Raw genomic sequence first — 27,690 nt, 5'->3', positions numbered from 1 at the left:
TTTTCTGACATCAGTGGGAGGAGAGGCCTCTGGTCCAGCAAAGGCTCATTTTCCCAGTATAGGGGAATGCCAAGGTGCTAAGGTGGAAGAAGGAGGTTGGGAGAAGAAGCACCTTCATGGAGGCAATGGGAGGGGGAGATGGGATGAAATTGGAAGAAAGGGATAACATCTGAAATGTAAATGCAGAGAATTTCCAATACAAAAAGGAAAAAAAAGTCATGTAAGTAGTATACAGAATGAGCAGATTGTGTTTATATATTTCAGAATATAGACATACACACATGTATATATATACATACAAATACATATATATGTACTTAAATATTCATATATGTATGTAAAATAATGGAATATGAGACCATAGATTTGAAAAAGAGCAAACAGGGGTATATTAGAAGGTTTGGATAGAAGGAAGAGAAAACAAAATGATGTGATTGTGTTATCTCAAAATGAAATAATTTAGAAATCATAAAAATAAAAATAACAAATCTTATAAGGCTGGAAAGATTGCTCAGTGGTTAAGAGTATTTGCTCTTCCAGAGCACCCAAGTTTGTTTTCTATCATCCATGTCAGGCAGACTACAGCTCTCTGTAACTCCAGTTTCAAGCAGTTAGATCCTCTAGCATCTGCAAACACCTGCACCTATGTGTATACTCCATACAAGATATGCATACATAGACATAATTAAAAATAATTTACAAATAAGTATTTTTAAATGAAAAATCCAATATTTCATGCTGCTAAACTATCAGGAGTGTTCTGCTACTCACTAGATATATTAAACCCTTGCTTAAGCTGCTTCTCAGCTGAATTCTTCCCTTAAAGATAACAAATACTGAGGTAATTTTGGCACAATAGCAATGACAGTTGCTATTGTTATATGCCTACTTTTGTTTCAACTGATAGTCATTTTGATTTCTATCCCTAATGCAACTAAATGTGTCCCAGTTATTCTTTAAGAGCATCCTTATATTTCTGGGACTATATTCTTTGGCTTATCTTGTGTTTTCTCTACCCTAACCCTGGAACCTGTCAATTCTTTAGTAAACACAAAACCTGATCCTCTGCAGCTTGGAGTCCCTCTTTTTTATCTTCAGCTCTGAAATCTCTCCATAAATGTACTGATTCCTACATAGAGTAATTCCCTTTCACTCTAGCTCAGATATAAGTTCCTTACACTCTCTGTGACTCTGCCTATTACAGCCAAAATGGTCCCCCACACAGTGGCTCTCAACCTTCCTAATGCTGTAACCTTTAATACAGTTCATCATAACCCATCCTGAAATCTTTCAGTCACATAAAATACTTAAAGCAAACCCTTACTCTTTCCACATTGTGTCCCTTAATATACTTACTTTGGAGTCAATCTTCAGAATCCTTAAGACTACTATCCAATATAACATAATTTCCTCACAGACTCCAAGACACAGTCATTCTCATTGAGTATACATTTCTCTTATAGGTTCTTCAAATCTTTCTCATGCAGGACACCGCCATGCTAGCAAGGAACTGTTCTTCATACCAGGCCAACTCTTTCACCAATGTTCCTGCCCTCCCTCCCCTAGGGACCTAAGAGCTCTGGAAACACAGACCCAATGGATAGAGGTAATAAAAAAGACTGGCAGGAAAGTCTGCAGAGTTCTTTTTTTTTTCTAATGATCCTATATTCATACCTAGTGATGACTTCAGTTTGCATCTGTGTCTTCCTTACAAATGTCCAAAATATTTGCTAGTTTTCTGTGCACATATGTGTGAGTTCTGCACTCATGTAGAGACCAGAGGAAGATGTCAGGTGTCTCACTATATCGTCTCCTCCACAGTCCATTGAGACAGGGTCTCTTACTGAACCTGGAGCTAGCCGGAGAGTCAGCAAGCCCCAGTCATCACCCTGTCTCAGCCTTCCACAGTGCTAAGGTTCAAGACAAATGTTGCCATATTCAGCTTATCCCATAGGTGATGAGGATTCAAACTCAGGTCTACATACTTGAGAGAAGAGGGAATTTTGGGAGGAACAGAGATGGAGGCAGATGTGTATGTTTCTCTTGGCACATCTCTAGCTTGATGAGGTTATTATTATTTCTAAGGGTTTCTATGGCTCTTTTTATTTCATATAGAAAGGCAGTTTATCTTTGTCCATTGATTGTAAGCTTATAGTGTAGAGGATTTGTGGATTGAGAATTTAATATATAAACCTGCTTGATAAGCTACTGGGCTGTGGAGTCATGTTTGTGCCAGGTGGTAGAGAAAAGGAACATGGCCCAAGTGGTCATATCCACCAGGGACAGAAACAACAGGAGCAGTGAAGTTCACAGAGTCCATAGAGGCCACATAAGGCTGCCAAGTTAGAGATCCTGGTAGTGCCAGATGGCCCGGAGCAAGAGCCAAGCGTGGGACACAAGGTTAAGCAACTTTTTAATATTTACAATGTAGCAAGTGTTCCTACCCACTGGGCCATCTCCCCAGCCTCTCTTATTGTTGTTGTTGTTGTTGCTTGTTTGTTTTTTGGAGGTTTTTTTTTGTAAGATGTCTCAGATTTTGTTCAGTAAAATGACTCAGCAGCTGAAGGTGCAAGCCATGCAAGCCTAGCAGAGTTCCATATCTTAATTTCACACACATGCTCTGAGACTCATGTACCCATACACACTCTCTCTCTCTCCCCACCCCCCCACACACGATAATTTTAAAAGTTGTCTTAGGTTTTGACAGCTTAGTGGGTAAAAGGCACTTGTTTTCTTGATGACCTGAATTTAATCCCCAGGAGACATATGATGAGAGAGAACCAACTCCACAAGTTGTCTTCTCACCTTCACACACATGCCATAGTGTACCTCTGTGCACATACAAAGGTCGTTTTTAAAAATATATATCTCTCAAGTTTACCTTGACTAGTTACTTTTGCCTCATGCCTGAAATAAGTCACTTCTCCAAGAGACCCTGATTCCCTTCTATGGAAACATTTTCAAAGAAATCTTTGGTTTTTTGTTTTGATTTTCTTTAAATTTTAAATAATACAGTAATTTATAGTTATTTGAGTATACATACATATGCACAGAGGGTGTATATATGTGTGTGTGTGAGAGAGAGTAAGAAGGAGAACTTCTCACTGTAATTGTTTAACATTTATGAATGTCTATGAAAGCAGTCTTGATGCCACCCTGCTATTGTGTTATTCTTGCTTTGAGGCCATTTCAAGACAAGGAAAAAAATAACATTTTTTTCAAAAATAAAAATAATCAAGCTCATACTAATATTTCAAACTCAAAATACACACCTTTTACGTTGTGTTTACAGTCACTTCCTTAAGTTTCTTATTCCTTACATGTATTTCGAACTTTTCTTCAAAAATTTTTTGCAGTGTCAAAGATGGAAACCTAGTGTATATATCCATGTGCACTACCACTAAGCCCCATCCTCAGACTCTTTTAGCTTTTTTTCTTAAAGATTTATGTTATTCATTTATAGACAGTGAGAGAGCATGTGTGGAAGTCAGTGTCTTCTTTCTATCATGTGTCCTGAGAATTAAACATGTAGTCAGGCTTGGCAGCAAGCACCTTTATTCCCTGAGCCATCTGACTAGGCCTCTTTAGACATAAATCTACATTATGGAAACTTCCATTTGTGATCGTCTTACTTCACTGTGAGCTTAATTTTCTGAGGCTTGATGATTATAGTAATGATGGTGATGGTGATGATATTTAATTTTGGGCTTTCTCTGTGCAGTGACTATTCTGCAGTGTTTGCTAGAGTGGATACCAGCAGCAACCACTGAATATGAAGTAAGGCCTTATTTCTATGTCTGGTATGTCTGGCAGACATGTGTCTACCATGGCTCTGCCAGATTGACAAATCAATTCCATCCCTGCTTCCCCACTGGCCATTACCTATCATACTTGCCTATTTAATTCTGTTCCTCTAATGATGTAGTAGGGCCCACATGTTATCTAACCCATGCTTGTTCAGAGGCAGCTTCTAGTCCTCAGTTAGTTCCAGTTGTTGGACTCTGAAGAAAGGGCATGGTATGATCATTCTATTTCATGAGACAACGTCAATCACATGACCCCCCTCCAGCTCTGCCCTGCTACTTAATGGAACAACACCATGAGCTCATCAATAGGCCACTTATCAAACAGCTTCAAAAGCAAATATTTGGGGGGAAGGATTGTGGGAGGGGGTGACTAAGAAGGGGGCAATGAGAGGGATGTAAAGTTTATAAGTAAAAAATAATAAAATTAAATTTAACAAATGCAAATATTCAATTCTTTATATCTTCATCTGCATTGTCACAAAAAGTTCTGGAAAACTGCAGAGCTTAGATAACATTTTTAATGCCAGTTTTACTGCAACTTAAACATATAAAGCAAAAGTCATTCATCTGAAGTGTTTCTAGCACCTTCACAGATGTATGAGTATCACTATAACCAATTTCAGAATACTCTCATTACCCCTCAAAGAACATTGTATTTATTAACTATCCTTCTCTCCTCACCCCTCTCATCCCCAGGGAATCACCGGCTGACTTTTTTGCTTTAGGAGACAGGATCTTGCTATGAAGCCTACACTAGCCTGTAATTCATTAACATCTTGTTTCAACTTTGAGTGCATGCTTTACCACAGACAGGTCCAACTTTCTTCTAAATTCTGTTTTCTTATCTGAAACAAAGACAGCTCATTCAAAATCTGAACAAAATGAAAAAAAAAAAAAAGCTAGTCAGAAATAGTGCCACGTATTTGTAATCCTAGCACTAGAAGGGCTGAGACAAGAGAATGGCTGTAAATTCAAGGTCATCTTGAATTACATAATAAGTTCCAAGCTAGGCAGGACTACCAAGTGGAACCCTGTCAAAGTCAGGGGTAGGGAAATAAAGTGAGAAGCTGATAACCTGGTGGTATGAATGCTTAGCATGTGTAAGACCCTGGGTTCTAACTCCAGCCCCACAAAAAAAGGCTAGAGTTACTATAGTCCTAAAATAAGATTTCTGTACTATAATTCTAGTACATTAATGTAATAACTTCTATAAGTCGCCAATTATGGTGACAAGTGATGGCCATGAAAATATTGGCAGGGGAACCCTGATGTTGTCAAGACAAGCCCAGTAATCGCAGTCTCCCTGACTAAACTAAATTGACAAGGCTTCTGTCTCCCTCTAGTGGAAGGAAAGAAAAAACAGAATAGAAAAGGTCAGTGGTTTTAGGATGAAGACAATCAGATGAAAAAACTTTTGTTTACACTTAGATATATAACAAAAAGAAGTCAACTGTACAGATAGGGGAACAGAGCCTTCTCAGCAAAGAAGACAACAGGAGCAAAGGCCTTAAGAAGCAGAAGTGCTAAGTAGGTTTGAGAATAGAAAAAAAAAGTGTGAAAAGGCTGGGCTTTTAGGGAAGTTGACATGATGTTTGATCAACACAAGGCTAAAGATGGAGTTTAGGTCTCAAGCAACACAAAATCAGTGGGGAGCATTAAGCAAAGTAGAAGCAGATTTACCAGATCACACTGGTTGCCAGTAAGGAACAGATATAAAAGAGCCTGCAGTCTCAATGTGAAACTGCACCTAACAGTCAAGGCAAGATGAAGGGACCCAGGACATCTCACACTGAGCCTGGCTGGATCGGAATTGAACACCAAACAGCTTCTCTCACAAACTGTGACTTACCCCTTTACCTAGTCCTCCCAATGGTAGATATATTGCCCAGGTACCCAGGTATGAAACCAAAAGCCTAGCAATCATTAGATGCCTGTACCTCTTTCTTCCATATCTGTGATGTTAGCCACAGCTCCATACCTAAGAATCTCATGCTGCTCTGATCATCTCTGCAAATCAGCTCTTTCCATCACTGTCACTAGATACTAAACAAAATGCTTCAATGTTTCCAAATACCCACCTGTGTGTGACACTGGTATGCTTATAAAAAAGAAACACACAGGCGGTCATATGACAAAAATGGCAGAGGCAGAGATGCAGGTCCAAATGGAGAGGACTAAGAATTTCTGGGACGTGCCACGCAGTGGGAAAGGGGCCTGGAATGGGTTATCTCTTAAGAGGAACCCACTTCTTGGATCCCTGCCATCCAGAACATGGAGACAGAAAATCTCTGTTGCCTAAGCCCCCTAACATGTGGTGCTTTGTTATTGCAACCACAGGAAATTCACACCCCAAATCAGTGGCCCCTTCTGCCACTCTGTTGTGTCAACAATGAACATAGGCCATAGGCAGAGGAAACCTCAGAGCTGTGTGTAACAGCTACTTCCTATGGTGATTAAAGAGATAGAAATAGCAAAGAAAACCTTTGTTACTGGCAATCCTACCCCTACATCCACAAAGTGAGGACAGAGTGCATGCTTGCAGGTCTTACTTCTTTATTTCATATTTTATACATAATTTAATCCTCTGACCTTTTTATACCATCCTACAGAAAATGTTCATGTAATAAAATATTCAAGATGCAAGCCATGCAGGCCTGTGTCATCGGATATGTTGCATCACAGCCTTTGGTGGTGACAGATGATGGCGACATGACAGCAACTCCAATGAAGCAGTCACTGTGAGGACCAAGTTGTTGTCGGGTAAAGAGGGCTGAGGATGATTCCAAAGTGCTTGTTCCATCTTACCAAACTCCCACCTTGAAAGGCAAAACACTGAAAGGTAGGCCTCACCTTGCCTGAGGGTATATCACACACAGGGCTGCAATTGTTCCTATTTTGACATTATTCCTATTTACAATCTGCCTTATCATTTATTACTACAGTAAGTAAAGTACTCTTCTGTACTGTTGTACTGGCTTTCTGGTTTTCTCTTGGGCATACATAAGTAACAGTATCAAGTCTTCTGGAAAAGACACACTTCTAGCTGTATGGATCTAGAAGTTGTCTGCCAGAGACCACATAAAATTTGTGTAAAAGCAGTAGGCTCATACAGCCTCTGCTCTTAAATGAAAACACATAAGCAAAGAACTTGTTTGTTCCTTTAACATTTTTTCAAAGATATGTCTGATAGATACCTGGGAATTACGAAATGAAAAACTTGCTCAACATCCCCTGAGAATTCTGAGGAAGCTCCCACCCAGCTCAGGATTAGTTTTTAAATCCTTTTTTTTAAAATCTGAATTCTACTGACTCTTAATGGAAAAGAAGCCGTGTGAATAAAAGCCCAGGGATGAATTCACAGATCCCACTCAGAACCATGAAAGCTTACAGGAGGACAGGAAGGATTTCAGACCTGAGGAATAAGCAAGGCATATTTATTGCTTTCTCAACTGCAACTTCCTTCCTTTACTAGAACTGCAAGGCTAATACCAATGACTATAAGGTCCCAGAAAATATCTAGAATCTTGCAAAACAAGTGAAGTGTTCCCTTTTCTGTAATCTTTCTGTCACTGCTAAATGGTTACCTAGGACATTTTGGCTGCTGGAGAACATGCCATCACAACTCCTGGAGTATGATGAACTATGGCTACTACCATTCACAGAAGGCAACAATGTGCTTGGCAAAAACAAGAACACACTGGAGTTAGAAAAAGAAAAGTATATATGTGAAATACCTTTATGTTGACAAAGTAGTCATAATTCCAAAGCCAAAAAATAGGAGTAAAGAATGGATAAGTAAGAGTATATAACAGCTTCTAGGTGCCAAAACAGTAACACAATCAAATGAAACAAGGTGTACACTTTCTGTGATAGTTCAAATCAACCTGACTGATAACCAAAGAGCTCTCTGAAATCCAAGAACAAATGGCAATGAGCCAACAGAAAAATGGATAGTAATTATGAAACTCTGTGTTACATCAAAGCAATTAAAAGGGGCCCACATACGCCAGAAAAACACTTAAGCAAACTCTTTAGTAAAGAACAGCATACTAGCAGATGGCAGAAATCCAAAGGTCTTCCTACTTCCTCTATGGCAAGGATACAATGTCACATCTAAGCATCTGTCCTAAAGGTATACACAAATCAGTGCACCATTACTTACAGTAACAAAAGGACAGAATACTTTCCACATGTCTACCAGAGCTAACACATGTTATAGACCTAAGTGCCACATGCCCTAGGAGGAGATCCTGCAGCTCACTGGCAAGAAAGGTACCAGCTGGAAAGGAAAGGAAAAGCTGTATCCAGTCCTGCTTGGAGAAGGGGTACTCCCTGAGAGCCCCTGGCCTCCATTCTAGACTCCCCAGGAAAATGGGAGAAGAGGGAAGAAGAAGCCACCATAATAGGCGAAGTAGCTCAGGCACACAGAATAAAAAAAGGAAAAAACAAAAATAAAAAAAACAGCCCTGAATGGGGCCATATACCCTAATGGGGAACTAGCAGACCAAAGGGCTAAAGTAAGGTTCCTGCTAGGTCCTAGGGCCTGCTCTTTGACAACAAGCACTTAATTATGGACTATGAAGGTGAAACAGGAAAGCACAAGTTACACAGATTGGAACATGGTATTACAGGTGTCCTTGAATCTGCTGCTCCTACTCTATGCACTCCATGACATGTATCTGTAGAGTGTCCATATCAGGAGCCTGATACTGGCACTTGGGACAACAGAAGTCAGGTGGTTCCTCAGGAGGGCTCCTCCGCTGGTTGGACAAGGCCAAATGAAAGGAGTGATGAGCTGAGAAAAAAGAACACAGGACAGGAATGTGATGAACTACATAAGTATTTCTTGCACAGCCTAGGTACGCCTCAAACAGAAAGGGAGGCTAACAAGGTGCTGAGACTTACTGATACCACCATTATTTGACTACATAGCTGGGAGCCACCCCTACCAGCACATTTTTCCTTTGACCTCAAAGTGCTGTGGGCTACTAACAGGAGTAGTCAATAAGAACTCCCCACAGCAGAGCAGCAGAGAAGCCAACATATGCTTTCCCTAAGTATAACACTCTGCCCTCCCTAACCATCTCCTCCCACCATCTACCATTTGTTCACTCACCTGAAGCAGGGAGTAAAGGGGGCTGGGAAGTCTCTACATGCCGCTTCCTCATATCCTCAATCCTTTTAAAAACAGAAAGTATTCAATCAATGCTTGTAGGGGTTTTTTATGAATAAATACCTTTATTTAGATATAATCCATGTATTATACAATTCACCAATTTAAACTGTACTGTTAGAGGGCTTTATTCTATTCAGCATGTCCATTCAATTATAGGTATAATTTTACAGTATTTCCATCATTTCCCAAAGGAAACTTTGTACTTATTAGCAATTACTTCCTGGGTTCCCCTGTATTAGTTTGCTCAGAACCTTGTTACAAACTACCACAAATATGGTAACATTAAATAACAGCAAATGTGGGTGATACAGGCTAGGTGCCCTAAATCAACATGTGAGAGGACTGGGCAGAATTACCATGCTCTTGCCCTAGCTGGTGGTGGTTTACAGAGTGCTTGATATTTCTTGGCTTATAACTGAATCCCAGAGTCTGCCTTGGCCTTCTTATGGCTGCCTTCTGTTATCTTAATTTGGTGCTTCTGTAAGTACCATAGTCAATTAATTAGCCTAATGTGACCTTATGTTAACTAGTTACATATACAAAGATACTAAACCAAATAAAGTCATATTTTGAGGTTTTAGATATATTTGCACTGGCTAGGTTTTGTTGTTGTTCTTGTTGTTGTCAATTTGACAAATGCTGGAATCATCTGATCAAAGGGAACCTCAACTGAATAAATATCCCCATTAGACTGGCCTATAGGCAAGCCTTTGGGGTATTTTCTTCATTGATGTGAGAGGACCTAGTTCCCTAAGAGACAGTGCTACCCCTTGAGCAATCTCACCTCAAGGTTGTAAAAGAATGCAAGCCATGGAGAACAAACCAAAAAGTAGTTCTTCCATGGTTTTTACTTCATTTCCTGTCTCAAGTTCCTGTCCTACTAATCTCCATGATTAACTGCAACTGTAAGCTGAAATAACGCCCCCCACCAAGTTGCTTTTGGTCATGGTGTCTATCAGAGCAACAGCAACCAAGCTAAGACAGACAATGTTACCAGATTCTTGCAAAATTGCAGAGACAGATCCAACCTGACCATGTTGTTTTGAGGAAGACTGTAGAAGGACTTTGGAACTTTGGGCTGGAAGTACTATCAAGTGGTTAGAACTTAACGGACTGTTCTGTGGGAGCCAAGGGAGATAAGAATGCTAACACCAATGCAAATGATAAAGTTTCAGAGGGAAGCAAAGATTCTATCAGGGTCATTTGTGTGATATTTTGAATTAAGAATCTGTAGTTCTGGTCAGCTGGGGCTGAAGAATCAGATATGATGAACAAGAGATCAGCAGAACTGAAGTAAAACCTTTGCTTTATGAGGACAATTGATGCTGGTTAACTGAAGCTGAGAAATTAGCTGTGATTAAGAAGAGACCAGCATCACTGAGGTGAAATCTTTTAGAATCTAGAGAGTATCACCTCAGTGTCAGCACAAAGAAGAGGAGCCAAGTAATATAAAGGGATCATGGAAAACTGCTAAAGGAAGGGCTTGGCATTATTTCAGAGGTCAGGAGAAGCTATTGATGAAGGTGCATCCTCAGTTGCAGCGGAAATCCCAACATATTGGATGCCAGTACCATGGGACAACCACCAAAGACAGCAACAATTGTGAAGCAGAACCAGGCTGAGCTTATATAATGAGCTGTGCCCTGTGAATAGCAGAGTCAAAGCTGCCCAAAACATTTGGAGCCCGGAGGATCATGAGTGGGTACCAGACTTCAAGCATTGCATTTTTTTACCCTATTGGATTTTAGTTTTGCTTTGATCTGATTATGACTGTGCCCTGGTTATTCACTCCTGAAGAAAATATATAACATTATTTTATAGTAGCCCAGTTGAGTGAGACTTTTAAAGAAACTTTTTTAAAGAGTGCTGGAAAGTTTTAAAAACTGTGACACTTTTAAATTTATATTTTATACTGTGATACTGGCATGATTTGGAGAACAAACAAGAAAGGAAAGGTTATGGTTTGATAGTGGTGTGTTTATATGTCAAGTTGGCAAGGGTTAATTGTGTTGGTTGGCTTGTCACCTTCACACAAACTGGAAAGAGAATCTCAATTAAGGAACTGTCTACAACAGATTGGCTTGTAGGCAAGTTTGTAAGGTATTTTTTATTAATAATTACAGTGGAATGACCCAACCTATGGTAGGTGGTGCCACCCCTGGGCAGGTGGGCCTGGGTTGTAAAGAAAGCAAGCAGGGCAAGCCAAAAACTCCCCTTCTGACTATCCTTCACTTTCTGCCTCCAGGTGCTTTCCCTGAGTTCCCTCTGTGATAGATTATAAACTGTAAGCTAAAACAAACCCTTTTCTCCACAGCTGCTATAAGTCATGGTCTTTATCACACCAACAAAACCAAGTTAAGACATTATGAGAGCTATAAAACCTCCATCCTTAGATACATCTCAACACATGTATTTCTGTTAAGTTTCTAGTTTCCAATGGGAACGGTTATTGGAAAGACAGAACACAAGGAGGGCAATAGGAAGCACAGAAAATTTAACACAAATGCTAAGAACCATTAATCTCCTGCAGTACTGCTGGTTGCTACCTAGAATACACCTTCTCAGTTTATGGCTCCTGGTTACACTCTTAAGAGGCCCACCTGGCTGACTCATGGCAGCCAACTTTCAGCTTGTTGAACTCGCGTTGCAACTGCTCCAACTGCTCCTGCAAAAGCTCCTTCCTCTCCACCAGCTTCTCCCGGGCATGCCTCTCAGCTTGGAAGTCAGCCTTGTAGATATCCGCCTGGCAAATAGAATGTAGGTATTCACCCACCATCCATCAGCTTCCCATCAAGCATTCTATGCCATGCCCAGAGGAACAGAGCCCTGTCCCCTAGGACCCAATCAATGATAGTACATCAGAAACAGATATGAAAGTCTATGATCCCAAGAGCATCAAGAAGTCAAGGAACAATGCAAAGAGCTCAAGAAGACTAAGAGAGGTCACTAGAAAATGATGTCCAAAAGGTACACCAAACCCCATTGCCTGGATGGGCAGGTCACTCGTGTGGTAGGCAGGCTGGAACAGAGCCCTCACCTGGGCCTTCAAGACTGGCACGGTCTCCATCACAATCTTGTGCTGTTCAGCCTCCTCTTTCAGCTTGTCAATCAATTCCTGTTTGGCCACCAGGGCCTCCTCAGCTTGCTGGAGCTGCTGCCTCAGATCTTCCAGCTGCAAGCCCTAGAGAAGGACAAAGGGTGCTGGCAAAGTCTCTTGACCCACAGTAGAGCCAAGCTACCTCCCTGGCTGGCCACTGTTTTGAGAACTAAGTAGGAAAATCTGGAACAAAGCTGGTCCTTTGTATTTTAGCACCAATGACAATGTGTGCAGAGAAAATACTGCATTCTGTGGTGGCCCTACAGTACAGAAGAAATGCTGATGACTTTCTTAGAATACACAAAGATCTTATGACTGATAGGAACTCTGAGGATATATAAGGTACTGCCTAGTACTCTGCATCATTTCCTTCAGAGAATTCCTAGCTAGTCAGCCTTCATCTTGACTCTTCAAGGACAAGAGCCACCCTCTTTCCTGAGGTTTCCACTCTACAATGAGTAAGTACTATGCACTAACTCTCCATAGACTGCAGGCTCACCATACACCATAGGCTGCAACCCATGAGTCCTTGCACTCTGCCACTTGGTCAAACACACCTTATACACATGCACACATGCTCTCAGCCAAAAATTCCTTCCAAAAAATTAAAGACATTTTAAAAATATTTTCTTAATTTAAGTATTTATGTGTGTGCGTGTGTATGTGTGTGGATACCCACAAAAGTTGGAGATGCTATCAGATCTGCCTAAGCTAGAGTTGCAAGTAGCTGTTAGCTACCTAATGTGAATACTTCGAATAGAACTTAGGTCCTCTGGGGGGAAAAAAAAAAGCAAGTGGTCTTAATCATTGAACAATCTTTCCAATCACATAAGTAAAATTTTTATAACTAAGCACGATCTGGTATCATGCTTAATCCTTAAAAAATCAATCTGGGGGTTGGAGAGATGGCTCAGTGGTTAAGAGCACTGACTGCTCTTCCAAAGGTCCTGAGTTCAATTCCCAGAAACCACATGGTGGCTCACAACCATCTGTAATGGGATCTGATGTTTGAGGACTCTTCTGATGTTTGGCCTTCTTCTGGTGTTTGAGGACTGTGACAGTGTACTCATATACAACATAAATAAATGTTTTTTAAAAAATCTATGGGTACATTTTGCTTGACATCCTTCTTAAAATGTGACTACTAACTCTGAGTAATTATGCATAATTTGTTTTACTTTCAAGTTCTTTTCTCAATTGACTTCCATTATTATTTTAATTTTAGACAAATATAAAAACATAGGTTTTTATTTTTAAATCAATATGAGTTAACTCATTTCATGAGGGATTTTTTTATTGGCTATTTCTTTATTTGCATTTCAAATGTTATCCCCTTTCTCGGTTTCCCTTCCGAAATCCCCCTATCCCATCCTCCCTACCCCTGCCTCTATGAGAGTGTTCCCCCCACCTACCCACTCCCTTCCATCTCCCTGCCCTGGCATTTCCCTACACTGGGGCATTGAGCCTTCACAGGGCCAAGGGCCTCTCCTCCCGTTCATGCCTGATAAGGCCATCCTCTGCTACATATGCAGCTGGAGCCATGGGTCCCTCCATATGTACTCTTTGGTTGGTGGTTTAGTCCCTGGGAACTCTAGGGGGGTCTAGTTGATTGATATTGTTGTTCTTCCTGTGGGGTTGCAAACCCCTTCAGTTCCTTCAGTCCTTTCTATAACTCCTCCATTGGGGTCCTCATGCTCAGTTCAATGGTTGGCTGTGAGCATTCTCATCTGTATTTGTTATGCTCTGGCAGTCTCTCAGGAAACAACTATATCAGACTCCTGTCAGCAAGCACGTCTTGGCATCCACAATATTCTATGGGTTCCGTGGCACTACATGGGATGGACCCCCAGATGGGGCAGTCTCTGGACTCCACACTTTGTCTCTGTATTTCCTCCTGGACTCCACACTTTGTCTCTGTATTTCCTCCTGTGAATATTTTGTTCCCCTTTCTAAGGGCTGAGGCATCCACACTTTGGTCTTCCTTCTTGAGCTTCATGTGGTCTGTGAATTGTATCTTGGGCAATCTGTGCTTTGGGGCTAATATCCACTATCAGTGGGTATATACCATATGTGTTCTTTTGTGATTGGGTTACCTCACTCCGGATGATATTTTCTAGTTCCATACATTTGCCTAAGAATTTCATGAATTCATTGTTTCTAATAGCTGAGTAGTACTCCACTGTGTAAATGTACCACACTTTCTGTATTCATTCCTCTGTCAAAGGACATCTGGGTTCTTTCCAGCTTCTGGCTATTATAAATAAGGCTGCTATAAACATGGTAGAACATGTGTCCTTGTTATATGTTGCATCATCTTTTGGGTATATGCCCAGCAGTGGTATAGCTGGGTCCTCAGGTAGCACTATGTCTAATTTTCTGAGGAACCACCACACTTAATTCCAGAGTGGTTGTACCAGCTTGCAATCCCACCAACAATGGAGGAGTGTTCCTCTTTCTCCATATCCTGGCCAGTGTTGCTGACACCTGGGTTTGTATCTTAACCATTCTGACTAGTGTGAGGTGGCATCTCAGGGTCATTTTGATTTCCTTCCCTGATAACTAAGGAAGTTGAACATTTCTTTAGGTGCTTCATGGCCATTTGATATTCCTCAGTTGAGAATTCTTTGTTTAACTCTGTACCCCATTTTTGATAGGGTTATTTGGTTCTCTGGAGTCTAAGTTCTTGAGTTCTTTATATATATATTAGATATTAGCCCTCTATCAGATGTAGGATTGGTAAAGTTCTTTTCCCAATCTGTTGGTTGCCGTTTTGTCATATTGACAGTGTCCTTTGCCTTACAGAAGCTTTGTAATTTTATGAGGTCCCATTTGTTGATTCTTTATCTTAGAGCATAAGCCATTGGTGTTCTGTTCAGAAAATTTTCCCATGCCTATGTGTTCGAGGATCTTACCCACTTTCTCTTCTATTAGTTTCAGTGTACCTGCTTTTGTGTGGAGGTCCTTGATTCACTGTATGTTTTGATTGTTTGAGCCCTCCCTTAATATATTTGCTAGAAATAATAGTGTTCAAGTATTTTAATCTACTTAGACAACACTATTTATAGTATTTCAAAAGTTGTTCATACACTTTCTGAATTAAGGCCAATTTAGGTGCTAGAGAATCTCACCTTTTATACAGAAGGTAAAAAATTCAGTCATAACTACAAATGATGTTTACATGGAAATGTAGTAATCATTATGGCATGGAAATATCCAGTTCTTAGCCTAAAATTTTAAATGTAAGTTTAGGGAGTGATGAAATTTTAATGACTATTTTACCCCCCAAAAAACTGCTTATTTTACTATAATAAAATAAATACATAAAAATACAATTTTTTTTAAAACTCTGCAACTTTGAGAATTTTTTTTTGCTGTTATATGAACATAAACATACAAATAAACATATTATGGGGTTTAATTTTGCTCTTCTGCCTTTTCTTCTAGTTCTATTCATTTTATTAATTGAAAGACAGACAAATTCCCATTTTTGTGAATCCCTCTTTGGATACTTCATCTTGAATAGCTGATCTTGAACTACTGATCTAGAACTGCACGGCCCTTTATGATAAACAATTTTAAGAAATTTTAGTGAAAGGCAGGAATGCCTTTAGAAATCAGTTTTTCTAGTCTTTTAATATCAGTTGGTTTCCCATTACTCTCTGGAGTTGTTTATTCAATAGTAGGGTGTATTGGGGTTTTGAAGGTTGGTTTTTTATTTTTTATTTTTATTTTTTGGGTTTGGGGGTTTTTGAGTTTTGAAACAGCATGAAGCTGTATTCATCCTGTAGACCAGGCTGACCTCTAACTCACTAAGATCGCCCTGCCTCTGCCTCCAGAGTGCTAGAATTAAAAGCATGTGCTACCACGTCCAGCACCAATATATGAGCTTTTGGCAACCTTGTTAAAATTTTTTATATGAGTAATGGGTTGTAAAGAATTATCAACAATCCATTCTATTTATGAAAAAGAGGAAAACAGCTAATAAACTTCACTGTGAAAAAATGTGATCACTAGAGTGCTGGTCATGGTAGCACATACCTGTAATCCCAGCACATGGAAGATGGAAGCAAAAGGATCAGGAGTTCAAGGCCTGTCTCATGTACCTAAGAGTTCAAGGCTGGCCTGGACTCTACCAAAAAATAGGTTTGGGAGATAGTTCAGTCAGTAAAGTACTTGTGTAGACCTGAATTCAAGCCCCAGAACCTATGCAAGAAAACGAGCTGGTCATTTATAGTTCCTGAGGAGTAACACCAATGATGTCCTCTGACCTCCACATAAATTTGTGAGTAGACGCACATACAAAGTAATCACTAGACCTGATGATGATAAATTCAAAAAGAGACTGGAATCACCTCAGAAATGTTTCTGGGGGGAGGGAAAAAGAGGCTGGAAGGACAGCTCAGCAGTTAAGAACACTTACTGTTCTTGGAAAGGACTCAGATTCAGTCACAGGCAGCTTACAACCATTCATAATTCCAGTCCCAGCAGATTCATCATTCTTTTCTATCTTCCACATGTATCAAGCACACACATAGTATACATATATATGTTCAGGTAAAATATTTTTACATAAATATAAATAAATATAAAATGTTTTTAGAAAAAACAAAATGTTTGTGGACTTACTGACTCTGAGCATGAAAAACAACATCCATGAAGAACAACATCCATGCAGAACAACATCCCTGCCACAGACTATATCTGAAAATACTAGACCCAGATACCCTATAGCTGTCCTGTGGATATGTCCCTTCTCCTTGTGGTCATCCAAAAACTGTCATAGCTATAGTCCCACTCAGGCAACTTGAGAGTCCCTTCCAAAAGCTAGATGTGTTATTTCTCAAAGGTCATACTGCTCCCCTTCAGGTACACTAGGGAAAAAGGGAAAAACCTCTCCCTGGATAGCCCAGGAAAGACATACTTACTAGCTTATGTTCTCCACTCACCTTGCTGCTCTTAATGTGGCTGTCATAGTCTTGGAAGAGCTGGTGATAGGCTGCCTGCAACTGAGCCAGCTTCCGCCTGTGCAAAAGGAGCTGTCACTAGAGAAACTGCTTTGTCCCAGTAGAGCCACAATTTGCCTAATACAAATTCACCTTTTTCCTTCTTGTTCCATAGAAGACCTGAAATGTGGGCTTCCTGGATTACATCTGGGCTCCTGAGGCTATCAACTCTAAGGCAAGCTTTGCTGACTGCAAAGATTTACTGCCATCTAATTTGGCCACTACATAGTTCATGCTTTCCTTAAAGCCAACATCTTGGGATGTTTCTAACAAGGGCTAAGGTACAATTCAGGAGAACTTTTGCCTAGTGTGTTTGAGGACCTACACTCCATCTCTAACACCAAAAAGAAAATAAATGTAGAGACGGGAGATTGTTCTAAATTAAAGAAAACTCAAAAGGATGCTGAACCAAATGCCAATAGCAGGTTGAAATCCTGCACAGGCATTATGAACTCAGATAAAGAGTCTTTAAGACCAGCTTGAAGCCACCATAGCTCCTTGCTTTCCTTACACCAAGAGGATATTTTAACTGTGATGAAAAGCACCTATGTAGGACACACACAGTAAATGTGAATATGGGTAGAAAATATTTCTGTTTTCATATAATGGTTGACTCTGTCATTAGTAAGGCAAAGGGAGTAAAGTCAGCCCTTCTATATACAACCAGTCCCTACCAGGACTCCCTGAAAGGCAGAAAGCACCACGGGTGTTCTAAGATCTTTTACTCACTTCTCTCAGCCACTTACTTCTCCTCTGACGCCGCCTGTCGCTCCATTCTCAAGGCAGCCTCCACACTCTGGTTCTGCATGCGCAGCTGGTCTACCTGGACACTGTGCTGCTGCTGCAGCACCTCCCGCTCACTCTCCAGCTGTCTGACCTGCTCACTAAATGCTCTAATCCTGATATGCAACAACAAAAAAGAACATCATGAGGAGGCTGTGAGATCATTAGCACTGAGCATGAACTATGGTACAACTCAATTTAACTTAAGTTCCAGGCACCCTCATTAGAGGCTCAGGTTTTATACCTAGGTCATACAGCCTCATAGGATAAGATATAACATTAATAGTCTCAGCAAAGAATTCACCTCTCCCTCTATACCCTCACTGTAAAATCTTAAGTTGTCTTACCTCTATCACCCATGTCCCCCATATCTTCTGATCCTGGCCTAAAGTATCCCGTACTTTCCCTTAAACTCTAGTTCCAATATTAGCCTCATCACCCTGGTACCTCCCTCCCTATGTGCTCATTACAAAGGCAATAATGGGCATTTCCATGTGTCTCTGAGGAAGTCACTGACAGCAGATCACCCCAACTTTGCCAAGGCAGATCTGGACCACTGGGCCTGCTCCCCTTTGGCCTTTCTTCACACTGCCCTTCCCCCACCCACTCACCACCAGTATTCTATGAGCCCTCACCAAATTCTCCTCCCTCCCATAGGGCAGGAGCCCCAACCCACTGTTCCACAAACACATTGACTACTGCACTGAGATGGCCAGGGCTACCCTGTTAACTTTACTATCTGAAGGACAGCAGCAAGGCAGTATGAGAGGCACAATAGTGCCCATGCCTATAACCTAATGATCACCACGTGGCAACCTAATTCCCTTGGCAAAAGAGTTAGTGAGAATCCTAAGAACACTAGTTGACAAAGTCAGCCAAACTCACTTTTCTGCCAGAAATCAGAAATGTTGGTACATGCCTGGCAGAGGATATCAGCATGAACAACTCCCAAAAGAAACAGAGTTTGTAGTCTCTAATGAGAAGTAGTTCATGAGGGCTCTGTGTTTTTCATGGGGTTGCTGTGGAATGTATCCAGTCTTCTTCACCTAGGACTTTCTGCCTTGATGGAATCCCACTGCATATCAGTCTGGATAGTGAGCTCAAGTGTGGTCTTGGGAGCCCTTTAGTACTTCCTAAAGAATAAACTGGATCCCAGTATGAGGTTTTAAATGTAAATGACCCCCATAGGCTTCTAGTATGGCATTATTTAAAAGAATTAGGACAAGAAGCCTTGTTGGAGTAGGTGTGGCCTTGTTAAAAGAAGTGGATCACTGGGGTGGAATTTGAGGTTTCAGATGCTGAAGCCAGACCCACTGGTTTAATCTTTCTTCCCTGCTGCCTGCCAATCCTGATAAAGAACTCTCAGATACCTCTCCAGCATCATGTCTGTCTACTTAGCATCATGCTTGCCACCAAGACAATAATGGACTGAACCTCTGAATGTAAGCCAGCTACAACGAAATGTTTTCCTTATAAAAGTTGTCATTGTCATGCTGTCTTTTCCACAGCAATGATAACCCTAACTAAGCACCCAGTAAAGAGTCAGAGAGACTCTAGCTGGAACTAAATTCCTGGATACCTTCTTACAAGGTAGCCCTGAGGGCTCTGGGGAATTTAAGAAAAGACTGTCAGTTCTTCCTTTCAGAGATATGAATTCCTAGGATTTCCTACATTTGTCTCATTCAAAACCCTAGAAGGGGCCTCCTAGGCTAGCTTCCCCTCCCTACTCACCTTCCCTCTAAAGTTTGCCGTTCCTTGGTGGCAGCCTCCAAACGACTCTGGCTCTCCTGGAGTTCCCCCAGCAATGATGTCACCTGAGCTTTCACAGAGGCCTTGTCCTCAGCCATCTGCTACAAGAAAAAAGGTCATTTCCTATCAGTACTGCTTTCTCCCATGCTTCCCAGTTTTGGCATCCCCAAGACCTGAGGCAGCCTTCAAGCAGCTGATGTATAGAGAGAGGATTTCTCCTGCCCCTCAACACCTATAAACCTTGGTATTTTGGAGACTCATTAGCCCAATGGCTATTTGTCTTCCTCCAGTTACCAACCTTGATTCTCAGGTGGTAGTGAGCCTTTCTCAGTCTCTTTGAGACTCTGTAAAAGGAGACTAGACTCAAAGACAGCAACAAAAATACACACCTAGTCCACATATACAATAGGTGAAAAGTTTCAGCATAAGAAAGGAAACTGGAATTTTTTAGTACTGAGAACTGAAACTATCAAGAAGGCTCATCAAATAAAGGTACTTGCCACCAAGGCTGATGACCAGAGTTTGAGCTTCAAAACCTATACGATGAAAGAAGAGAAGCTAACTATCACAAGCTGTCCTGAGTGCAAACCATGCTCAGCTCAAACAAACTTTAAGATTAACCAAACTTTAGCAAGATTTCTAACAGCTTAAGATCATATTTGTGTAATGTACCAAGCCCCTTCCTGGTTCCTACTTGCAAATGCTCAGAGCTGTTAAAGGAACTAACACTTGACATAGGCCCGACCTTTGCCATGATTCTTTCCTCTGTCATCTCAAAGCCCATGCATTTCCTTTGACAATAACCTTGTCTCAAAAACCTGAGTGCTACTTCTTTGAAATGGAATCATTAGAAAGGACTCAAGACTCCCAGTCTTCAAGCATGGTAAAAACCTACATTTGATTTGTACAAGGTTGTAAACATACTGGTCTCATCACATTGACACTAATATCCTTTGGCATTCATTTGAGCTCTTTCTCCTATCAAAATCTTTCATTTTCATCCTATCTGTATCTGTCTTTAGTATTTTTTGAAGTCCTGGAAACTAAACTCTAGGCCTCATACATGCAAAGCATACACCCTATTACTGAACCACACTCTGGCCCTTATTTTCATTTTAAAATCCCCAGTCACTGAGTAGAGAAATTGCTCTATGGTTAACAGTACTTGCTACTCTTTATAAGACCAGAATTCAGTTCCTACCAACACAACTAACTACTGTCTGGTAGCTTACAGTTCAGTTTGAGGAGATCTGAGACTCCCTTCTGGTCTTCAAGGGCACTTATACAGAGACACCCAAACACATAAATAAAAATAAATCTTTAAAAATAAAAAGGTAAAATACCCAGTCACCTCTGGAGATCACCAGAGCTCAGCTAGCTTTTTCCCTTTCATTGTCATCAATAAATGTACAAAATCTATTCTCATAGCTCTGATAACTGTCTAACTTTATGTTTCACATTGGTATCCTTATAAAAAGAGAGGAGGACTATGAGACAGTTTAGCAGATCCCAATGGATAAAGCCTAACAATCTGAGTTCAATCCCTGGGACTCATATAGCAGAAGGAGAGAACTGACTCCTGCAAGTTGCCCTGTCACCCACATGTGCACCCCATGGCAATACATACATCCACATATGTGAGTGCAAGCACAGACACACATACAACACAAAATAAAATATAATAAAAATTTTTGAAGAGAAAAGGCCATGTAACAATAGAGTTAGGGAGGACCAATGATTGCCAACACTAACAATACACTTGCAGAAGTGCCTGGAATAGTCCTGTGAGAAACCTACCTGCCCATACCTTCATCTTGGACCTCTTATCTCAAAAACTAGGGACATTTCTCTGTTACCTAAGCTCCCAGTGTGTGGTACCTTGCTTCTGTCTCCCTAGATAGGAACCAAATGCTTTGACAAGGCACTCTTTGCATCACTGTGAACTTAGCCCCACAATGTAAAACTTGACTATGGCAAGTCTTCTCTATCTTTTCCCCGAGACTAGTCCTCTCAGATGGCACTATCCCTGCTCAACTATTGTCACCTAGGTCCTGAAACCAGCCAGTCCAAAGAGGCCCTGAAATACCCTCTCATTCCACACTAAGCATACCATCCTTTGGTGATTGTGTAATAAAGGGCCAATTCAGTGCCCTGGGGTCTCATAATTCCTCCAAAAGCTCCTGGGGATCATCTCTGAGCCCCCTGGGAAATCCTACCTTATGTGACTGCTTATCAGGGGACTAGGGCTCAACCAGGATGTCTGGGCTGTGATGGCAGGGTATATGAGGGCCTTGGACTACATGACATAGTACTTACTAGACTTCAGGAGCAAGCTAAGTCAGGTACCCAACAAGCTAGGTCAGGTATCTGTGCCTTTGAAAGTGAACCCAGGACAAACCCTAGCTCCCAGGGCTCAGGAATGCTTTCTGGTTGACAGTACTCTATGTACAGTGCCCCACTGTTCACAGCAAAAGCACTGATTGCTGAGAAGCTCACATCTGGCCTCTCATGGCTCCTACCATATATGTCTTGTACCTTGGATGATTTTGATATGGATCCTTTCACCGTAATAAACTAATAGTGAGTGTGATGGCTTCTCTTGGTCCTAAGAGTGCTTCCAGCAATCAAACCTGAAAAGGTCCTGAGGAACCTCCAACAACATACTTCCTATGGGAATATTGAGTGTCAATATGGTCTTCAAACACAGGTAGGGCAGAAGAGCCTGCCCATCCATTAGCTACCTGTTGACATTTCTTCAGATGCTCCAAATCCTTTAAGGCCTGTTCCCTCTGCCTCCGCAGGTCAAGCTTCTCCAAGCTCAGTCTCTCCACCAGCTTCCTGGCTTCCTGAAATTTGCACATAAGGAACTCCTTCTCCTCCCGCTGGCTGACCTGGAAATGCAGCAGCTCCTCACAGCGTTCCCTCAGCATCTGATTGCTCTGTCGGATAGCATCTAGGAACCGGGCAGACAGCAAAGGAGATGTGAGTCCTGACAGTCAGACACCCCTGTAATACTAAGGGGCCCTTCTCTAAGAATTCAAAAACTAATTCCTAACCAATTCCACTGATGATATGCTCCCAAGTGTCCCAATCTTAAACACAGATTCTTCACTTAAAGAGGTTCACCAAAATAAACTTTATTTTTAAGTGCCTCATTTATATTCTGGTCAATTGGAGGTACCCTTAGCCTAGCATACTCAGTCCCAGTCCTCCCAGGCCTGCATTTCTGTCTTCAGAATTAGGGGGCCCTAAACATCCCTGAAACACTTCAGGAGGTAGGGAAACAGTCCCCAAAGCAAATTTAACTGTGTACTTTCTGGGTGCCCTGGGAGCCCAGAAGGAGAAGACAGAACAAGCCAGTAGTTCTATGAGTTTCATTCTCTTCAGCTGCATATTCAAGAACAGTAAACATCCACCTTACAAAATAAGGGTGACATGAACAAGAAGGCAGTACCAGTACAGAAGATGTACTCAAAGATCTCCTCTCACTGGAGCTGGCCACACCCTTCCAAGAGCAGGCCACATTTTGTCTTAGGAAAAAACCTTCACTCTCTGAAGAAAAACATACCCCTCCCACCTAAAAGTTTGCTATGCCCCAAGAAAGAATAAACCTATTCCCACTGATTCCTATAGCCCACTTTTCCCCTGCCCACCATGGCTTTTTAGCTTTTCCTGCTTCCCTGGTGCTGGCTTTGAACCACATTATTTTTCTGCATGTGACTCTTCACAGAGAACCCTACTTAAAACAAAGCTAAGTTTGAAATGCTGGCTGGTCCTTGAGCATATCATGACCTCATACTCTGCCAATTATGAGATGCAGGTGACAATAAGCTTTGTCCTTATATAAGCATGCCAGGCTCCTCCTAATTTTTAACTTCATACCTCCCTCACACTGCAATCTTTACCTCGGAGCTCTTGATTCTCTTCCAAACAGCGCTGGAGGGTTTCAGAAGTCCCCTGCTCTGAAGGCAGATGTAACATTGCCGGCTTCCCCAGAGAAGATTCTTCACCCAGCATGTCCTGGTCCTCTGCTGGGCCACCACTAGGCTGCACCATCTCACTCAGCTGATTCTTCCAGAGGTGCCTGCTCATCCAACAAGACAGTGTCTAGAAGAAAAATGCAATAGGAGTGCATGACAAAGAATAGAGTTCTCTCAACCAGCACCAAGAAAGAGTTCAATCTATATAGAAGCCCTAGACCTCCATTCACAGCAAAAGGCTGGACATTTTGTCTGGTGGAACCAGATACAAAAGCGGAGTTTGGGTCTAAGACACAGCAAATATTACCATTGCAAAGAGAAAGAATTGTGGAGGGAAAGGGAAGTATACTGAAAATCCTACCTCCTCCACACACCTTCAAGTAGAAGCAAAGGGTCCTGGCCCCTCACCCAGTATAGTGAAATGATTGATATATCAATGTCCTAATCCCTACAACCTACAAATGTGACTTTATTTGGAAAAAAATAGTCTTTACAGATGTAGTTAAATTAAGGATCTCAAGCCAGGCATAGTGGTGAATGTCTTTAATCCCAGAATTTGGAAAGCAGAGTCAGGCAAATCTCTATGAATTCAAAGCCAGCTTGCTTTACATAGTAAGAACCTGTCTCACAAAAATTAAGGCTCTTAAAGTGAGATCATTGTGAGTTACATAGTTGGACTATGACCCCAGTAACAAGTACCCTTCTAAAATACAGACAAAATAGGACTGGGAATCTAGTTCAGTGGTAGTGCACTTACCTAGCATGCACAAGATCATATGTTCAATTCCCAGCTCCTTCTATATACACAAAAGAAACAGAAGAAAGAAGAAATAGGAGGAAACAGGAAAATGGACATGAGAAGACAGAAGCTGAGACTAGATTGATATAACCACAGGCCAAGGAACAACTGAGCCACCAGCAACTAAAAGACACACGAAGAATAGTCTGGTACAACTTGCAGATGGAGCATGACCTTGTTCACCTTCTTATTTTAATCTCCTGGCTTCCAGACCTATGAGATATCAATTTTATGTTTTTTAAGCCACTGGGCCTGTGGTCATTTCTTACAGGAGTCAAGAAAACTCAAACAATTGGTAAAAGAAACTTCAGGAGACCACATTGTACCTGAGAAGTATTCACTGGGGATAGAGGAGGCCTCTTGTATGTTCTGTATACTAAGAAGTTTGAAAGTGTGAACTGGGGTGTCAGTATGAGACAAATGACCCCTGATATGCTTATGCTGGCTTTTAAACCAGACAGAGAATATGCAGGACAGTACTAACCTGGAGACCTTCTAAATCCTGCCTCATACTGACAACCAGGAAGAGAACAATCTCAATGCAGCTTCCAGAAGTGGGCTTCCAGTAAGGAAGAATGCCTATAACACTGGGGAATCTCAGCTATTTACACTAAAAGTATCGCTACCCATAGGTCCATTTGCCTGAGCTCATATAGCTGATGCTTCCCCTTTTTGCCTACTTTCTACCTTCAGGTTCCAAAAAGACTCCTCCCCTGGTGACTCTCACTCCCTCAAAGGCTGATTCTGCTCAGGCCCTTTTACTGAGTCCCCACTTCTTCACATTGAGGTACTTTGGGACCTCTTTCCTAATTGTATTTGAAAGAGTTAAATTTTAAATTGGCCCCACTAACCCTACCTTGAGGACAAGTATGTCACAAGGCTGAGAACAAAAACCACAGACCAACTAGACTCGATAAGGTCTGGCTCTGCAGTCCTGAGAAAAACTAGTATGAAAGTCAGTGTGCCCCAAAACAGGGTGATCTGGAGTTGAACCATGTCCAAAATAGACAGAGTATGCCAATTTGAATGAACCAATGAAATTGCTATGGCACCTGTTGCTAACTGCTTATGTAATCTTCCCTATTAATATGTCCCCCTAATTGAGTTCAGGGTCGACTCCTCTATCTCCTGTGTGAGATATGTGTCATCCCCAGAGCTCTGGCCTTCCCCCCCTCCCAACCCCCAATAAACCTCTTGCCTGATTACAGCAAGATTGGCTCTCTGTGAGTTCTTGGGTTCTTGTTCTTCCGGTACTTGAGTTTGGGGCTTCCCCAAATTCGGGGGTCTTTCATATTCACCCCCACAGAAATTCCATACAGTCTCATGGTTTTTAACCCAAATCTTAATGCTGATAATATCCCAAACAGTTCCTGAATTCCAGATATATATCAAACTACTTAGATGTCTAGAAGTCGTAGAAGAAGTTGGAACAAATGGCTCAGCAATTAGGAGCACTCACTGCTCTTCCAGAAAACCCAAATTCAATTCCTAGCACCCATGTTGGGCAACTCACAACCTTCTCTAACTCCAGCTCAAGGGGATTAGGAACTCAAGGAGAAGGAATCTACAGGAGACTGTTTCAAAAAATATTGAAGTATGGGCAAGTGAGACAACTCAGTGGATAAAGGCTCTTGCTCTGCAAACATGGAGACATGAGGACTTGTAAAGGTAGAAAGGAGATAGCTGACTCAATGTTGTCCTCTTACCTCTACACATTCTACCCATAGCACTTTTGCTCCATGCATAAATCATACATCATGCATGCATATAAAGGGGGAGGCACATACAAAAATAGGAAATATTTTGTGTACCATGCCAATTATGTCTCAAGAAAGATGTTATTGAAATCATAATGGGTGAAGCAAGAGAAATGATGGCTCAGGGATTAAGGGTACTTGCTGTAGTTGCAGAGGACAGTTTCTAGCACCCACATGGTGGCTCACAAACATCTGTAACTCCAATTCAAGAGGATCTGACACCTTTTTACTTCCTTGGGCACTAGGAAAGCATAGCAAAGCACCTAAACACATAAAATGACATCTTCTGTAGAAAAAAAATAATCATGGTAGAGGATTGTAAGGGGTGTGAATTAAAGTTAACTATGAGCTGATAGTACCAGCTAAGAAATGTATACATAGAACTTACTATATTATTATTTTTACCTTTTTATTTACACTTTTAAATTTTTCAGTAATAAAGGGCTGACAACACTATCGTCTTTCAACTGCATTACTGCAATAATCTCTTGCTTTGCTTTTTCACTGGCCCTCTGCAGTCAATTGATGCCACTGGAGCCAATTACCTCAAAGATAACTCAAACTACTACTCTTCTCTACCATGAACTCTATCAGAGTTTCCATTTCTCCTAGTGCAAAAAAAAAAAAAAAAAAAAAAAAAAAAAAAAAAAAGTCCATACAACATCCTACAAGGTTCTATACCACCTATACTCCCTCCTTCCTTTCCTCCCTTGTTCTCTCTGCTCCTGCTACTGGTTCTTCCTTTTTCCTAGGAAATGCCAAGACAACACATTCATTCCCAGATCAGATAAATGGTATGAGGTCAGGCAAACAGATTACTATGAATCATTTGCAAAGTGAACTGAAGTGCAGAAGGTAAGATATTTAGTTGTGAGAGTACACTTGAAAACTTTTTAAAGTCTTCAAATGCACTCAAGTCTGATAAACACCCTGGCCTGATGGTGCATACCTGTTGCTCCAGCACTCAAAAGCCTGAGGCAGAATCTTGAGTTCGAGGTCTACCTGGCCTACAGTGCAAAAAGTGTTTCAGAAACAGTTTGATCAACAGAAAATGTATCCTAACTAAAGAGTTCTAGCACTAGGGGCCAAGCCCTTAGGCGACAGATTCAGTAAAAGGAAGGACAGATTCAATCTGACTAGCCACCCAAGTAACCTGGGTAGCAAATAAGCATGCCTGAACCTATGCTCTAGAAGCTTGCGGCAGAACAAACAGGGCCTGGAGGGGGAGGGAGGGTGTGGACCTCTGGAGTCTCAGAAGCTGCAGAACGGCCACCGATGGAGCCCTGTCTTTGGAGAAGAGGACCACACCTGTCAGCAGAATCGGCCAGAAGTGAAGAGGGCAGAAGCAGCGGGATCCAACCGCTCCGACAGAATCGGAGCTCTTAGAAAAATCCTAGTCAGGCGGTCACCCTTCCTTTCTCTGCAGTGGAAAACCCCACTTCCGGCTTCCGGTGTCATAAGCGTGGGATCCGGAAGTAAAACACAGACTCAAAGGCATGAAGATTAGCTAGAGAATTAAAACCCTAAAGTGCCACACTCT

The 27,690-nt window shown here is 41.4% G+C and overlaps 1 protein-coding gene across 5 annotated transcripts in view; it reads right to left on the bottom strand.

Moving 5' to 3' along the window:
• Positions 1-4,412: 4,412 nt before the first annotated feature.
• The window catches only part of IKBKG (inhibitor of nuclear factor kappa B kinase regulatory subunit gamma), a 54,074-nt gene continuing 30,796 nt past the window's right edge, over positions 4,413-27,690 (bottom strand). Inside the window, exons 1-12 of one of the 5 annotated variants that reach the window (XM_080910422.1) lie at positions 27,459-27,565; positions 27,100-27,157; positions 24,352-24,391; positions 23,520-23,721; positions 22,356-22,567; positions 19,597-19,715; positions 17,829-17,981; positions 17,026-17,101; positions 12,020-12,163; positions 11,583-11,725; positions 8,923-8,984; positions 4,413-8,601 (exon numbers count right to left, since the gene is read on the bottom strand). In XM_080910422.1, coding sequence (XP_080766548.1) covers positions 8,459-8,601; positions 8,923-8,984; positions 11,583-11,725; positions 12,020-12,163; positions 17,026-17,101; positions 17,829-17,981; positions 19,597-19,715; positions 22,356-22,567; positions 23,520-23,706 — 1,239 coding nt within the window. In that variant the 5' untranslated portion in view covers positions 23,707-23,721; positions 24,352-24,391; positions 27,100-27,157; positions 27,459-27,565 and the 3' untranslated portion in view covers positions 4,413-8,458. Of the gene's footprint in view, positions 8,602-8,922; positions 8,985-11,582; positions 11,726-12,019; positions 12,164-17,025; positions 17,102-17,828; positions 17,982-19,596; positions 19,716-22,355; positions 22,568-23,519; positions 23,722-24,351; positions 24,392-27,099; positions 27,158-27,458; positions 27,595-27,690 lie in introns of those variants that run through there. The other 4 variants (XM_080910426.1, XM_080910424.1, XM_080910423.1 and 1 more) reach the window with 4 other exon arrangements.

This window comes from Micromys minutus (assembly GCF_963924665.1).
Source record: "Micromys minutus genome assembly, chromosome: X".
NCBI classification, from domain to species: Eukaryota; Metazoa; Chordata; class Mammalia; order Rodentia; family Muridae; genus Micromys; species Micromys minutus.
This window is presented reverse-complemented; position numbering and strand designations above follow the sequence as displayed.